This window comes from Anopheles maculipalpis, chromosome 2RL, assembly GCF_943734695.1.
Source record: "Anopheles maculipalpis chromosome 2RL, idAnoMacuDA_375_x, whole genome shotgun sequence".
Taxonomy (NCBI): Eukaryota; Metazoa; Arthropoda; class Insecta; order Diptera; family Culicidae; genus Anopheles; species Anopheles maculipalpis.
In genome coordinates, this window is record NC_064871.1 from 77,179,681 (window position 1) to 77,194,390 (window position 14,710).

Genomic DNA, 14,710 nt, shown 5'->3' on the forward strand with positions numbered 1-14,710 from the left:
AACTTATCGCAACCTTTTCCCTCATATGCAAATATCTGGGACCTGGGCATAATCTCACTAATGTTGACACAATGCGCGACGAGGGCATACCGGTAGGGCGTCAGGAATAGGATTTATAGCACATCCCGGTGTGACAAATTGCAGCGAAACAATTCTAAATCGCTTCCAGTTTTTTTCGAGACCTTCGCAATTGTCTACCTTTATTTTCTGGTGCTCCGTTTGTTGTCCTCTGGAAACAGACAAACATCCACACAGTTCATCCCTATCCCAACATTTCCGTGATGACTTCTTCCAAAACCTTATAGCCGTGTTTATGTTAATTACGACTCCGGACCGGGCACTGTTGTAGTTCGTACGTACACGCAATAAATAAATCGTCCCAAGCAATTATCAACACACACACACCTCTCGAACAGTATCGGTACGATCTTTACAACGGTCGCAACAAACGAGCCAACACAACAACAAAAAGCGGAAGCGTCTATAATTTAGGACCCCACGGCATCAGTCTGGTAGACACTTTAAGATCAAGACGGGCAAGTTGCTTGCTTGTGAGTATGTGAGTGTGATTTGTGTAGAGCACGCGAGTTTTCGACAGACAGTTCAAAAACACGCCGCTATTCCAATATATGGGACAAGGAGATTCCACCGGGACGATTATCAACGAGAGGAGTAAGAAAGAAAAAAAAAGGCAAGGCACCAACTTCTTCGTGACTCTCGAACATCCGTTGACTCCGTGCAAAGACTTCAGCTTCTTCCCTCCAGTGATGGTGAACGGTTTTAAAGTGTGAACATCCAAATAAACCGTATTTATTGCATCATCGCATCATCGTTTCCACACCACCATCCCAAGACGATGGTTAAAGTCCCGGTGGCACTGTCGGCAGATTCCTGCGTAGTAGCATTTCCAACTGCTGCTTCTGCTGCTACCAGTTACAATGTACAACAAGTTGTTTAATGGATCAACGGATTTTTGTCTCCCCAACTCGGCAACCGTCTACTTGAACTAGAGTAATTTAAAGGTTTCAAATCCGGTGGTAAACAACTCTCGGGGGGATGAACGAAGAATTCAAGGTTCCTCTACGGCAGGACGCGTGTTGAAGCGTTCCAAAACTTGTGCTCAACAGTGTCCTCCCGGGAGTGTGTGTGTGTGTGTGTGTATATGAGTTGCTCTACCTAACCAACTAACCATCTCCCAAGAGTGTAGAAACAGTATAAGCTACCATGGCCAACACCCGAGCAACGTGTAATGCCCAAGCGTGCAAACTGTCTTCGACCTGTCCGCTTTGATCGGTTAACCCACGCGCAATCGGTTTAACCGAAAACGATCACATTTATTGCTCATTTATGAGCTCCACTAAATAGGAACAGGACAGCGCCCTCTTTTGGAATTTCTTGGCACACACTTACTCGCGCTTGTCTAATGAGTGCCCATTTGGGGGTTTTTAAAAAATGTGACATTTAACCAGCTGTCAGGGCAACGAGATTACGCAACTTATTTCTAACTTTTTATGTTTATTCTTCTCTCTTCTACAGATTTTTCCTTAAGTTTTTCCTCAAGTGCAACCAAAACTGTCTGAAGAATGCGGGCAACCCGCGCGATATGCGACGATTTCAAGTGAGTATTAATCACCAACCTTACCAATACTTTGGACGCTGGCTTGGCTGGAATGTTACTAGAGTAAGAAAGTAAGAACGGTTAGGGCAAGAGTGTTCAACTTTCTGTGAGATGCTTTCGTACTAATGCATACTATCAGCGTTGATGTTAATTGATTAACTTACGATAGCAAACGAATGACGTTAATGACATTCAAACAGACTGCACTGCTCGTTTATGAGGTTTTTTCTCTTTTCTTCGACTTTCATGAACACCCTCGGGCATTTGCGGTTGTCAAGTCGCTGCTGTCCGATGACGGTGTCCATGTTTTCCTAACCGTTGAAAGGGAAAATAAATTTTCCCCAGACGTATGACGATGGAGAAATTGTTGTAAAGACACACTGCGAAGGTGCTAAGAATAGAGCCGCACCAGTGCACCAATTGCTCACAAGATGAAGAAGAAGACAAAAAAGGAAGAAGGCAAGAAAAGCAACGAGAAAGTTACAGCAAACGAAGAAAGATACTAAAATTAAGCTGATGATCGGGAATCGTTGGCACCCGGGATTGCGTTGCTAATACCAAATGTCACCGCCTACTTGATGCGAGTGGTGAGAAATGGGATAAAAGGGAAAAGAAAGCATCGTTTTAGCCTATCCAAAGCGAATATAAATTGCGTCTGGCTTCTCCATTTTGGTTTCTTTTCTTTTTCTTCGTCTGCCTTTTGCATATGTTCGCTGTTATGTTTGCGTTGTGCTGTTTTTACTTTCTCTTTAACTGGCTTCTATGCCTACCTTCTAGTTATGTTTAAAATTGTAATACAATTCTGAGAAAACTAATTAGGCAGTTGTAGAGAAAATATTTAAACAAAACCTGGAGAGAAGCTCATTAAAAGCAGTTGATAGGAGCAGTTCGGACTTACACCACAAATTCCACCTAACCGGAAAGCCAGTCGCCTCACTAATCTTTTAATGCAATTAATTATATTCTTTTTGTTTCTCTCCCTTTTTTCCCACGTCCTCATGGCCTCCCGTTTTTACCACAAATCCCACAACAACCGTCCACCCTTTCCACCTGCTTTTCACACTGATTTCATTCTGAAATCTTTCCCCCATGGCACCCTCCAATTACCCATATATTGCAGGTAGTGATAGCGACCCAGGTGGCCGTGGACGGGCCGCTGCTGGCCATCTCGGACAACATGTTCGTCCACAACAACAGCAAGCACGGGCGCCGGGCGAAGCGGCTCGATCCCGAAGGTACAGCCAATTCTCCGTTGGCAATGTCGGGCCACCATCTGGCCCCGGACAGTACGTACGACGGTCGGTTTCAAAATTTATTTCTTCAACAAAATTCAAACACAACCCCCTCCCCACCATTTCATCCCGTTTCGCTCCTCACAAAGTCGTTTAGTATTGTTTTGTCTTGTATTTTTGCCATTAAGTTTTGTTATAGTTATGATTCATTCTTAAATGTTTTTAAACAAGTTTTCATACTTATAACAAATTATTAGATCAAAAACATACATTTTCTCGTTTGTTTTTTAGAATAGTAGAAGATTTACGAGATTATCATCATGTCATCTTTTAAGCCAATTCATTCTTTCATTCATTATTCAGTTAAAGACTTTTTTGAATAAATAAACGTAAAGAATAAAATGCTGCTTTTCTTTTTTAGTCCTTTTTATGTTTGGAATGTTAAACTCAAATATATCTCGACTAGCTATCAACTCCCTTGTAATCACATAGCTTCAGCAGCTCACAGTACACAATCCGCAACAGGTCCCACCAAATGATTACTATTTTTAAAAGCCAACTTTATGACAATTTTGATGGGCCACTAATCTACAACATCTTACCACTAGTTCCATCCACTGGAGAAACGGAGGAAGCAAAGTTTTATATCTAATTTGCCCATGTGTTTATTTTAATTTTTAGAAGTTTTTACATTACATTCTTATGTTACTCCCCTTTTGTTTTACCTCCCATTTCATTTCTCACTAATCTAATTGGCCTCCATCACCTTCCTTCCGACGATAAGCTGCATGCCCCAATTGAACGCAATTTGCCACGCTTCAACGCTAGCACAACTGCCTTCAATTTGCAGCAGCAGCCATTAGCTCAAAAAAGCTTTCTTTCGGAGGAAGGAATCGCCTATTTTTTTCTTTTGCGGACACGTCGTTCGTACTATGGAAACGAGATGAACTGCTGCTACAGCACACAAAAACTACCCTGCTAGAGAACTGTTCATGCGGTTAAAAGCGATTCATTTCCCTGGCGCTTAAAATCGTTACCGTAAATTTTGCACCGATGAAGTAACTAGTGCCATAAATCATACATACCTCCCAGCTGCAGCTGGAAGCAGTGCATTTCACGATCTGATCATGTGGAAAAGAGTTACACCGTGCGGTTTTCCAGATCATAAAGAAGCCAACTGCTCTCGGGAAGGAAATGATAGCGCCCGGAAATATTCCGTACGAGTTGATTGGGTTTCGGAAACGAACTTCCAACTTCCAATCAGACGACTGGAGGTCGTGTGGCCGGGTGTGAGTGTTAATAAATTCATTGCTTGCTGGTTACGTTTGAGAACGAGCATGTGTTCTGTGCGTTTTTCAAACTCCGGACGATCTGGAACTAATTTCGAATCCGAATTCGGTCCGCTAATGAATAACACCGTACTGTGGCCTAGGCTGCACGGTATGACAAATTCCAATTTGCCATCTTCACTCCATTGGCTTCGACATTGTTTGGCTAGCCAGCTGGGAGAGCTCTATTAAATTTCCAATTTCTCATCATGGACGTTGGAAAATCTCATCAAACACGTGTGTGGTTTGGATGCGAGTTCTGTCCGACATGGTGTGCTCAACATGTAGTTCGTTTCAACCTTCCAATGGGTCGAAACGGTAGTGCTTTAGTGTTGAAGTAGACTTTTTCTCTCGTTTCCAACACGGCCCGCATGGAATAACCATCCTACCCGATGGTTACGAACCTCTACCGTAACGCCAACAATTAACGTATGTCTCAATTGTGTGTGTGTGTGTCCATGGCCATCCCATTTTTGCAGGCATCTATCCACCACTTCCAATGGCTACACCGTGCATTAAGGCCATCTCACCGAGCGAAGGCTGGACCACTGGTGGAGCTCAGGTCATTATCGTTGGTGATAATTTCTTCGACGGACTACAAGTTGTCTTCGGCACCATGCTCGTATGGAGTGAGGTAAGCAGTTGCGAGTTTGCGAGCAAAATAATTCCGAACCACTAACGAAAGCATTAATCTGTCAACCGCAGCTCATCACTTCGCATGCGATTCGTGTCCAAACGCCACCCCGACACATACCCGGAGTCGTGGAGGTAACTCTTTCGTATAAAAGTAAACAATTCTGCAAAGGATCACCGGGACGATTTGTCTATGTTTGTAAGTATTCCTTAGTCTTCTTCCAGAAAACAGAAATCCCTTATCGATCTTTTTCCTTTGCCGCCACACAGCTCTGAGTGAACCGACCATCGATTATGGCTTTCAACGACTGCAAAAATTGATACCGCGCCATCCCGGCGATCCGGAGAAGCTTCCGAAGGAGATCATTCTAAAGCGAGCGGCCGATCTGGCGGAAGCCCTCTACTCGATGCCACGCTCACCGAATGGGACGTCCGGATTTAACTCGTACAGTGGGCAGCTTGCCGTCAGCGTCCAGGATGGAACTGGCCAGTGGACTGAAGGTACGGTTACATAGGTAGGTTGGTTGTTGCTAAAGCTTTAATTATTCCCATTTCCCATCCCCAGATGAGTATACACGAGCCCAAAGCAGTAGTGTAAGCCCACGGGGTGGATACTGTAGCAGCGCCTCGACACCACACTCGTCCGGTGGTGGATCGTACGGCAGTAGCAATGGGTACGCCACCGCACCCAACATGACCGGTCTCTCATCATCACCTGCGAGCGTTTTCAACTCATCCACAAGTACGTGACCAACTATTTCCAACTATGTTCCTCCTAACTGACCAGCCTGACTGTTTCCATTACAGGAATCAATGGACTGATGAGTGGTGGCAGTGGCTTCAGCCCGTACTCGATGACGACTTGCGCCTCGCAGGGCTACACGCCGAGTCCGTTAGCTGCAACGACCACGTCGAAGTGAACGCTCACACCGGCGTTGACGGAATATTGTTAAATAGTGTTTTTTCCGTTCTTTTGGCGATAATTTTGTACAAAGAGAAAATGCGTCCTCTACTAAGACGAAAACGAGACAGGAAGAGAAGGAGGTTTATAATCACGAGTCTAGTGCGCGAAAGCGTAGTACTAAAACGACTAGCACTATTATTAAGCAATTTATTTCTTACACATTATACATCTATTACTTTTTTTTTTGTTCGTTAATGTGCAATAATATAAACAAAATAAAAACAAATCTCACACACACGCGCCCAGCATTAAAACACGTTGAACCGAAACGGAAAAAATGGCGGTAGTGTAGCGAAATGCGCTTAGGATTTTTCTTGCATTTTTTGGCTCACTCTCTCTACATCTGTACAGTTGTGTAAAGTATGTTTGTTCATCTTCACAGTCGCAAGATTTTTGTTGTTGTACGGCAAGGGTATAAATTGTCCTGCCCCTCCTACCCCAAAGGAGAGTTTGAGGCCAACGTGCATGTGCTATACATATATAAATACTTAAAGTAGTTGATTTTTTGCCAAAAAATCGCAGAGACGACGAATGAAAATGAAAGCAAAACATCGAGACTTAAAACAAACCCCCCCCCCCCCCCTCCCGTAAACGATTAATATTACATACACTAAACTACTAATCAAATCTGACAGCTCCGTTACACAGTGCAACGAAAAGGAAGTAAAAATGAAAAACAGAGAGAAAGCAATCGTAATAATTTTGTCCGAATTGCTGACCAGTAGTGGAACGGTTGGAAGAAGTTAGGAAAAAAAGGGTTACTTCTTATAGCTAAAGGGGAAAAAGAAGTCAGCAAGTCCGTGCTGAATCGTAACGAATCAAAAAAACCAATCGAGTACATATCGAAAAACGAGCATGGGTAGCGTGCGGGTTGCCTATTGGCCGGTGTTAAATCGACCGGAAGCGGCAAAAACAGCACCAGCCGGCCCAGATTCATCACGAACAATCATATCTTTATGAAGTAATCATTTAAAGCAAAATAAAATTACAAACACACACATTTTTAAAGTGCAGCCCAAAATTTACCAGCCATTAAAATCTAAATGTTTGTACACGAGGAAAAAAAAAAGGAAAGTGACACACACACACAGAAACACTTTCACACAATATTTAAATAAAACATACTTATAGCATAAAACGCTAGTAAATATGTGTGATCGGGTTGGCCTGGGATCCGAGGAGTAAGAGTCCTTAGAACCATGTCATCACGCTCTCTCGCTAGCAGGCGAAACACGCCCCAGGGAACCGAGCTAATAACGCACGACAGTATACGAGCTCGCACCCAATTCGGTGAAGTGTCCTGGAACAATACCAAAAAATAAAAGGAAACTCTAACTCTAAAATCAAATCAACGCATTTCGGTTCAATCGTCACAGATGAAATCAAAGCAAACAAAACATAAAATAATTAATGGATTGGAGATAGTTTTTGGAGAGAAAAAAATTAAGAAAAGAAAACGAAACGAGATGTTCGGTGGTTGTCTCCGCTTGGTTGGATGGTTGGGTGAGATAGGCAATGAACGGTAGGGTCAGGAAGCAACACATTTCGCATGTAGGTAATTTATCAATTATGGAGACGATTTTCTTTGCAAGAAAAAAGTTATATCATATAAATAAAGCTAGAAAACCTTCAACTAAACGGATAATTCCGTGTGAATGATTATTTCATGTAAACGGTTGATGACAATTTAAATAATTCTACATAAAAGTAATATAAAGGGTAATGTTATTGAATACAATTAAACCACTACTAAAAGACTTTGCCGAAATAGGGGTCGGCAAAGTCTGGCCCCTCCAGCTGACTTTATCCGACCCACGATCTACCAAGACATCATCGAAACTTTGTGATAGGCCCGCAGAATCTCGCAAACATTGAATTTAGTTACGGCGCCTGTTCTCACACGGCTGAACTGGGGTTTTAAATCCCATCCCGACCGTTTCTCCGTAGTGTGGACTGACTATCTAACTGCGTGGTCAAGTCATCAAGTCTAGTAAGCCATTCGAAGCAGGAGTGATCTAGTAGGGCGTTAATCAAAGAAGAGGAAAATTTTCTAACGACTGTGAGTTTGACGATTGCAGTCTTGGCTTCGAAATGATCTACAGGCTGACTGCTCTCTAATAGTATGCTTGTTCATTCTTGTTATGGCCCCAAGCAAGTCTTTTTTTATGTTTGCTCTTTCTGATTGACTTTTGTTGACTTCTGGAATAGAAGATTTAAAGTACCTGTGCTGTAGTACACCTCCTAGACATAAGATCTCTTCAAAGCTGATGACACATCTATCTTCCTCACCACGCAGGTGAGGAAGATGATTAGAAGGAATTTATTATTAGTATCTACTTTGTTCATACTCAGCCAACAAAATCTCCCTTACATTGTCACACAATGTTCTCACTATAGTGAAAATCATAATTTTGCACGCCGGATAGCTTTGGAGCAAAATCTTGCTTCTCACTATAGTGAGAAGTGATATTTTGCTCGTGGGGTAGGATCTTCTCACTTCTGTAACTGTCACCCCTACACCCTGCTGAATTAACGTTTGTATCTCGCTTAAAATGTATTTATTAATTAATTTATATCAATTTTTATGAGTGAATTTTGCATGATCAAACTTTAAAAAATCAACAAACCAAAAGCATAAGCGCAAATCGGTAATTTTTTAATTTGAAAATTTTAATTTTAATTTCCTCAAATTTGGCTTATATTCCAGTGCTGTGTAAACTGTACATGCTTAGCAATGATTCAGAAACATTAAAAATAACAACTAAATCGATCTTCTTTCAATTGATTTTTGCCATTTTTTGTTCATCAAAAGCAGCGGTGGTCTATTTTTAAATTTACTACTACAAAAAAAAGCTTTATTACATTTGCACTCACAAGTTACATCGAAATAAAATACAAAACATACCTCATGTTCAACTTGTCGTTCAACATGTGCCGACGTGTGCGCCATCTTCAGTCCGCGCGATCCGTCCAACCGTGCACAGTGGGTAGCCACAAAATTCCAATCAAACCCCGACTCCGCACGTCCAAACGCATGACCGAGAAGTGAAACCACAGTGGCTGAAAAAATTAAGCGTGGCTTGCCAAGGGATTAAAAGGTAAATTTTCGTCCGATTTTTCACCCCGAAACGGTCCAATTGATAAATGCACCGGTCGGTCGTAATGTTTGCCGTGCGCCAGTGAACAAATTGGCCGTAAAAGTGCGAATCCGGGACCCGTAAAACCGGTCGGAAAGTGAGCCAGCATAGGCGGCTTTCCTCCGTCATCGTCACCGTCATTTTTTTTTGCTGCCCTCCTTGCCTGTCTGTTCACATTGCCGTCTCTGCTTGCTGTGTTTTGTGTGTGTGTGTGTGTGTACTTTTTCGTACACGCGTTTTTCGTACGGTTTAGCAATCGGGTGTTGAATTTCGAGTGCAGAAAAGCGGAAGAACACACGGTACAGAACGGTTCGATTGCCTCCGGAAACACCCGGAAGTTGGTGAAATCGGAGTGAAATTTTGAAAAAAGGGTGCGTGTAAGAATGTGCGTGTGTGTGTGTTTGTGCGTACGTGTGCGTATGTATGCGTGTGGATGCTTGTGTGTGTGTATGTGTATGTGTGCTCGTTGAGCTAAAGTCTGGAAACAGAAGGGTGTAGAAGAAGAGGGGTTGCGCTGGGGACGGCGCGCGGTATGGATTTAGTTTCATTTTTTTCCATTATTATTTTTTTTATTGCTTACCCTAGCAACATTCCGATACCAAACTAGCGCAGCCTTCAGGAACGTTTTTGTACGCTAAAAGGTGTTAAATGAGCAAAAAGGTGTCCCCCCCTTAATACAAATGGCGAACTCTTCCGCCGTTGAGTGATCGGGAGGTTACCTTTTCGTTTTAATCGTTGAACCGATCATCACCACCCGGTGTCACCTCGAGGACATTCGAGCACAATACTCAGTATTGTTTCACCGTTTTAACTTGGTTTCTTCCGGTAAATTGCAGGAAAATGAGTAGCTCTGAGGAGGTATCATGGATTTCCTGGTTTTGCGGACTGCGCGGTAATGAATTCTTCTGTGAGGTGAATATACACAGCCTATATTAGCTAATATAAACACAGATAGATTGATCTTTGTTGTCCTTTTTTCCCCATTTCTCGATTTTAGGTGGACGAAGATTATATACAGGACAAATTTAACCTGACCGGACTGAACGAACAGGTACCGAACTATCGTCATGCGTTGGACATGATTCTGGACCTGGAGCCGGGTAAGTTGTGTGCGGGCTTAAGAATTGTTTCCTACGCGCTTTTAATGTGTTGTTTGCTTTTAGGATGTTTGTGTAAGAAAGAGAGAGTACAAATAGGGAAGAAAGATTTGAATCAGATAGCGCCAATGTAGTTAAACGATCGTGCAAACTTTAAATGAGTCATTGGCATGCCATATCACGGCACACACGATCAGTTTTTGCCTGTATACGCGCAGTTCAGATTGGTTGCAATGGCATATAGATTTTGTTTTGAAATTCCTTTCCATGAACTATGTGCGTGTTTGGGTTGTTTTTTCCTTCTTTCATCGCTTACTACGATGGTTTACTGTCCATCTAGTTTATTGAAGCGAAGGGGGGATTATGCAAGACCAACGCGGGGATCGAAGCACAACAACAACCACTCGCCACCCGCGCGAGTGAAGCGAATTTCTAATCTAATTAAAGCAATTGATGCACAAGTTCATTATCGTCCAGTGGTGGTGGTGACCATTCAATTGGTTCGTTCGGGAGGGCCAAAGAAAGGCAATATAGGGGACATGAGGGGAATGATGCACTTTTGCAGAGATGCTGTCGGAGTGTATCTTGGAATCTTTTTTCGTTCTTTTTCTTCGTCGGCCATTAATCGAAAATATTAAGCCTATTTAAAATTGTTTTCCATCGAATCCATTAGGAAAGGCACATTTTTCCAGGATGTGGGCGAGCACACAGAAATCCTGAGAAAGCAGCTGATAAATTGAACACAAGATAAATGACAACCGATCTTGTATTGTATTGTAAAACTTCAGGTTCTCATGAGTGTTAATGAATTTGCTGAATTTGACTTGAAGTTGCTTTTTGGGACGCAAGCAGTGCTGCCGTTCAAAATCGGTTTTCATTTTTCTCTCCTTCATTTCTCAGCTGCTTGCTCGTGCTGTCTATGAGCCCTCAAAAAAGTCGTGGTTAAATCAATAATAATCTTTTACTCCTTTTTTTCTATTCTACAGAGGATGAAATTGACGATAATCCCAACCAGTCGGATCTGATTGAACAAGCGGCGGAGATGCTTTACGGTTTGATACACGCTAGATACATTCTCACGAACCGTGGCATAGCTCAAATGATAGAAAAATATCAAAGTGGTGACTTTGGCCACTGCCCACGCGTTTACTGCGAGAGTCAACCAATGCTTCCACTAGGTATGTATTATTCCTATTTTAATAATCTTCAATACGTCCTTACAGGTCTCAAATTCGCAACATTATTGGGGGCATTAGAGGGCCGTTTAAAGGGATAAGTATTTGTTGTTTCGATGCTTTGAGGCTCAAGTAGTTCACTACTGCCAAACTGTCACTGGACTCTAGATTCAGCATGTAGGTTATGTAGATATAAATTCGCGCCTAGCCTTCTTCTTGTTGCCATAACAATCTACTAGATCACGCCGGTCATCTAATAGCTTACTAGACTTATCGATACCTCATAGTTAGATAAGCAATCCTCACTACGAAAGGACGGTCCGGATAGGAATTCGCTTTCGCCTCACAACCGGTTCACCAATGTCGCCTAGTCTTGTCGAAATTTGGAGAATTATAACATCAATTTTTGGTTAGAGCGCACGCGAAGCCTACCTAGGGACCTCTCGTTGATTCTCATGTATATCATGGCTTGCTTGATAATTTAGTGAGTTTTGTATGGGCAATGAACATATGGAAAAAAGCTCCTGACATTAAACAAAGCCGGTAATCGGGCGTAGATTAGTTTGTAAGAGTTTTCTTACTTCTTCTTCCTGCTCCTCTTCCTCAACAGGTCTGTCGGATGTACCCGGTGAGGCAATGGTAAAGTCTTACTGTCCCAAATGCATCGACGTTTACACACCAAAGTCCTCTAGACATCATCATACCGATGGCGCATACTTCGGAACTGGATTCCCGCACATGCTGTTCATGGTACACCCAGAGTACCGTCCTAAACGTCCCGCAAATCAATTCATACCACGGTACGTCGAGAAGTGAAATTAAATATATATATATGTATATATATTCATTTAACTAATGATCGTTTTTGTTTTCTTTGTTTCTTCTCTGTTACTTCGATCAAAATCAGTCTCTACGGTTTTAAGATCCACTCCTTAGCGTATCAAATCCAACTGCAGGCAGCAGCAAACTTTAAGGCACCGCTTCGAGGGGTAAATGGCAATCGTGATGTATTACCAAAACTCTAACTAATACCACCGTGCAGTAATATGAATCCGTCACATTGTCTGTGTCACAGGAATGTGATCTCTTGGGCTTTGGCCTAGAGTTGGGGAATGGGAGGGGGGGGGGGGGGGAACTTGTGTCATTTCGATCCAACATCTTTCGACAAATTGGTTATGATTTGTGTTGCTTAAAAACATGTATAAATCCTAACCACGAGTTGGATCGAATATTTTGTATTGCTTTTTTTTTCGATTCAACTTACTGTAACGCTGTTGCAAAGAGGGCAAACAATTTAACCTTTTTTTTTTTAAGGTAATATTATAATTTTTTTTATTAATTCAAAACTTTAGACAGATGCGTTTAAAAATATCGTTGTCAATCGATCGATCATCTTTGTTCACCAAAATTGTCCTTATGCAATTTAAGTGTAATTCTTCAATATCAATCAATTCAACCTGTCTTTACTATACATATTCTGTTGTTGGACAGCAGTATAATCTTCAATAAACTACCATACACTAAAATACTGTTGCTTAAAGGCTTTTTTATAAAGCATGGCCAGCAGAAACTTTCTAACTCCCTGCTAGTTGATTAAACGTCATGGCGGCCTTATGCGATTTACTAAAGGAACTTGGTGTGTTGTTGGATTCATGTCAACACGTACCATCGTTTGAAGAATACCAAATTTAGCGGATTCATTGTAATTTTTCAAACACGCCACATACTTTGAATTAAACAGTGGATATTTTCTTCGTTTCTCTATAGTGTTGGGTTTTCTTTTTCTTAACAATCAATCCGTCAAAAGCTTATGCGACAATGATGTAAAGTTTCAGCCTTTCGCACCAAAACAAGCGTTAACTGTATGAGTTTACGCTTCGTGTACTGTGGCTTTTAAACTTTTTGACATATTTTTTGGTCAAATTTTGCGTGAGAGCTTAAAATTTGCCCTAAAGCAATTGCTTGTTTTTGTATTAACCTTCACTAAATGATTAAATAGCCTCGTTTGAAATCTTGTTTAATATGTAAATGATAACCATAATACTAAATCTGTTATTCCGTTTTTTACTCTCCCCCTGCTGTAATGCAATTGTGTACCTCCACACGTGTGAATAATCGACCCACTACTACTACTACCACTTCTCTCTGTCTGCCTACCACATCATAATTCAAAAACGTAATGTATTACAATGCTTTACCCGCAGAACAGCACTGTTCAACAAACGATTCGCTAACACCCATTCGTTTATCCACCACAGTGACAGAGCTCGGCGAAGGGCATCGATAACTGAACCGCAAGCCGCCGAGACTATATCGAGAAGATAGTTTGAGCCACCCTCCTCCCCGATATAGGATCAACTCACCACTCCCTCCCACCCCTTCACCCCTCACATCAAGCGGCAAACTGTGCGAGTGTGTTTCTGTTTGTATGTGTGCGCGCACGCGTGTATGTGTGTGTGTGTGTGCCACACACGCTAAACGTCGTTCAGCTAGGATTGTTTTGTTTTTAGGTTTAGAGCGTTGATTTCCATTTCCAAACTCCATTTCCCTCCCCGTACGAGGCGGTGGTGACGGCGACAAGGAATGGTGGTCTCCTTCCTGGTCAGGGGTGTGGAAGAAGGGGATGAGAAGAAGGAATGTTAGTAGATCCTTCTTGGATAGTTATTAGTACAGGATTTAGCGTACTCTAAAGTGTGTAATGCGGTTGGCTTAAGGGTCATCAATTGTGAGAATAAGCACACACACACACACACACACACACACACACGAACGCACGCACGCACACATACAACAGCAACGCGTACAGGCACGTCGATAGGAAGGAAGGAAGCGATGGAAGAACAATTAAAAATAATCGATGTAGAAACAAAAGCTAGGGCGGCAACATGCGCGGGGTTGACGGTCAGAAAAGGAAGCGAACGAGGGAGAGCGGTTAAGGATGATGTGATGCAAAAGTGATGAAATGATGAACAACAAATTCGTATCGCGTGAACAGCGCGCGCGCTTATAAACTCTTCGAACGTATTGTGTGTACTGGGCATATCTCTTGCTGATTCCCGAAACATTTCCGTGCTCCGTGAGGCCATTCCCCAAACCAAGGTGCCGGTGACCATGTAGTTTGTATAGTTTGATTTTTCACGTACCTTTGACGGTTGGTTTCAATGAAAGTAATTTATTATTTTATTTGTCTCCTTAAGCATCGGTTCTTCACTTGTTTTGGGCATTTCCTTAAATATTTTTTTTGTTCAAATTATTCTTTTCCCAACCCCCCCATCCATATAATGTCCGCTTCCACAAATACACAAACATGCAGTTGGGAAGCGCGCTCAAAAACGAGTAATATTAGAAGAAACCCAGGGCGATAAAAAGAAGAAGGTGGAAGAAAGGTTAAACAAATAAAGTAAAAGAACAATAACCACATTGAAAAGGTAATAAAAAAAAAACAAAACAAAACAAAATACGCAAGAAAACAAAAACTTGTAGCATAAAAAATGGAGATGACGGTTTTACCATGAAGCCATAAGAA

At 42.0% G+C, this 14,710-nt stretch overlaps 3 protein-coding genes across 5 annotated transcripts in view; 2 read left to right on the forward strand and 1 right to left on the reverse strand.

Annotated features, from left to right (window-relative positions):
- The window catches only part of LOC126568139 (transcription factor collier), a 51,784-nt gene extending 46,019 nt beyond the window's left edge, over nucleotides 1-5,765 (forward strand). Inside the window, exons 7-13 of one of the 2 annotated variants that reach the window (XM_050224563.1) lie at nucleotides 1,537-1,618; nucleotides 2,739-2,916; nucleotides 4,658-4,812; nucleotides 4,884-5,010; nucleotides 5,082-5,312; nucleotides 5,377-5,553; nucleotides 5,619-5,765. In XM_050224563.1, coding sequence (XP_050080520.1) covers nucleotides 1,537-1,618; nucleotides 2,739-2,916; nucleotides 4,658-4,812; nucleotides 4,884-5,010; nucleotides 5,082-5,312; nucleotides 5,377-5,553; nucleotides 5,619-5,731 — 1,063 coding nt within the window. In that variant the 3' untranslated portion in view covers nucleotides 5,732-5,765. The remainder of the gene's footprint in view (nucleotides 1-1,536; nucleotides 1,619-2,738; nucleotides 2,917-4,657; nucleotides 4,813-4,883; nucleotides 5,011-5,081; nucleotides 5,313-5,376; nucleotides 5,554-5,618) is intronic. The other variant, XM_050224562.1, reaches the window with a different exon arrangement.
- Nucleotides 1-14,710, reverse strand: part of LOC126568396 (phosphatase Herzog) — a 201,073-nt gene that overhangs the window by 183,911 nt on the left and 2,452 nt on the right. The window lies entirely within an intron of this gene.
- On the forward strand, nucleotides 8,785-13,570 carry LOC126568469 (casein kinase II subunit beta). Of its 2 annotated transcripts, none has more exons than XM_050224953.1 (7): nucleotides 8,785-8,873; nucleotides 9,749-9,824; nucleotides 9,910-10,012; nucleotides 10,996-11,187; nucleotides 11,795-11,984; nucleotides 12,092-12,173; nucleotides 13,449-13,570. In XM_050224953.1, exons 2-7 carry the CDS (start codon nucleotides 9,753-9,755, stop codon nucleotides 13,473-13,475), a joined length of 666 nt encoding a protein of 221 aa, XP_050080910.1. In that variant the 5' UTR covers nucleotides 8,785-8,873; nucleotides 9,749-9,752; the 3' UTR covers nucleotides 13,476-13,570. The 2 variants fall into 2 exon arrangements, with proteins under 2 accessions (XP_050080910.1, XP_050080911.1); XM_050224954.1 differs by lacking the exon at nucleotides 8,785-8,873 and adding an exon at nucleotides 9,267-9,289 and having other exon boundaries at nucleotides 13,449-13,560.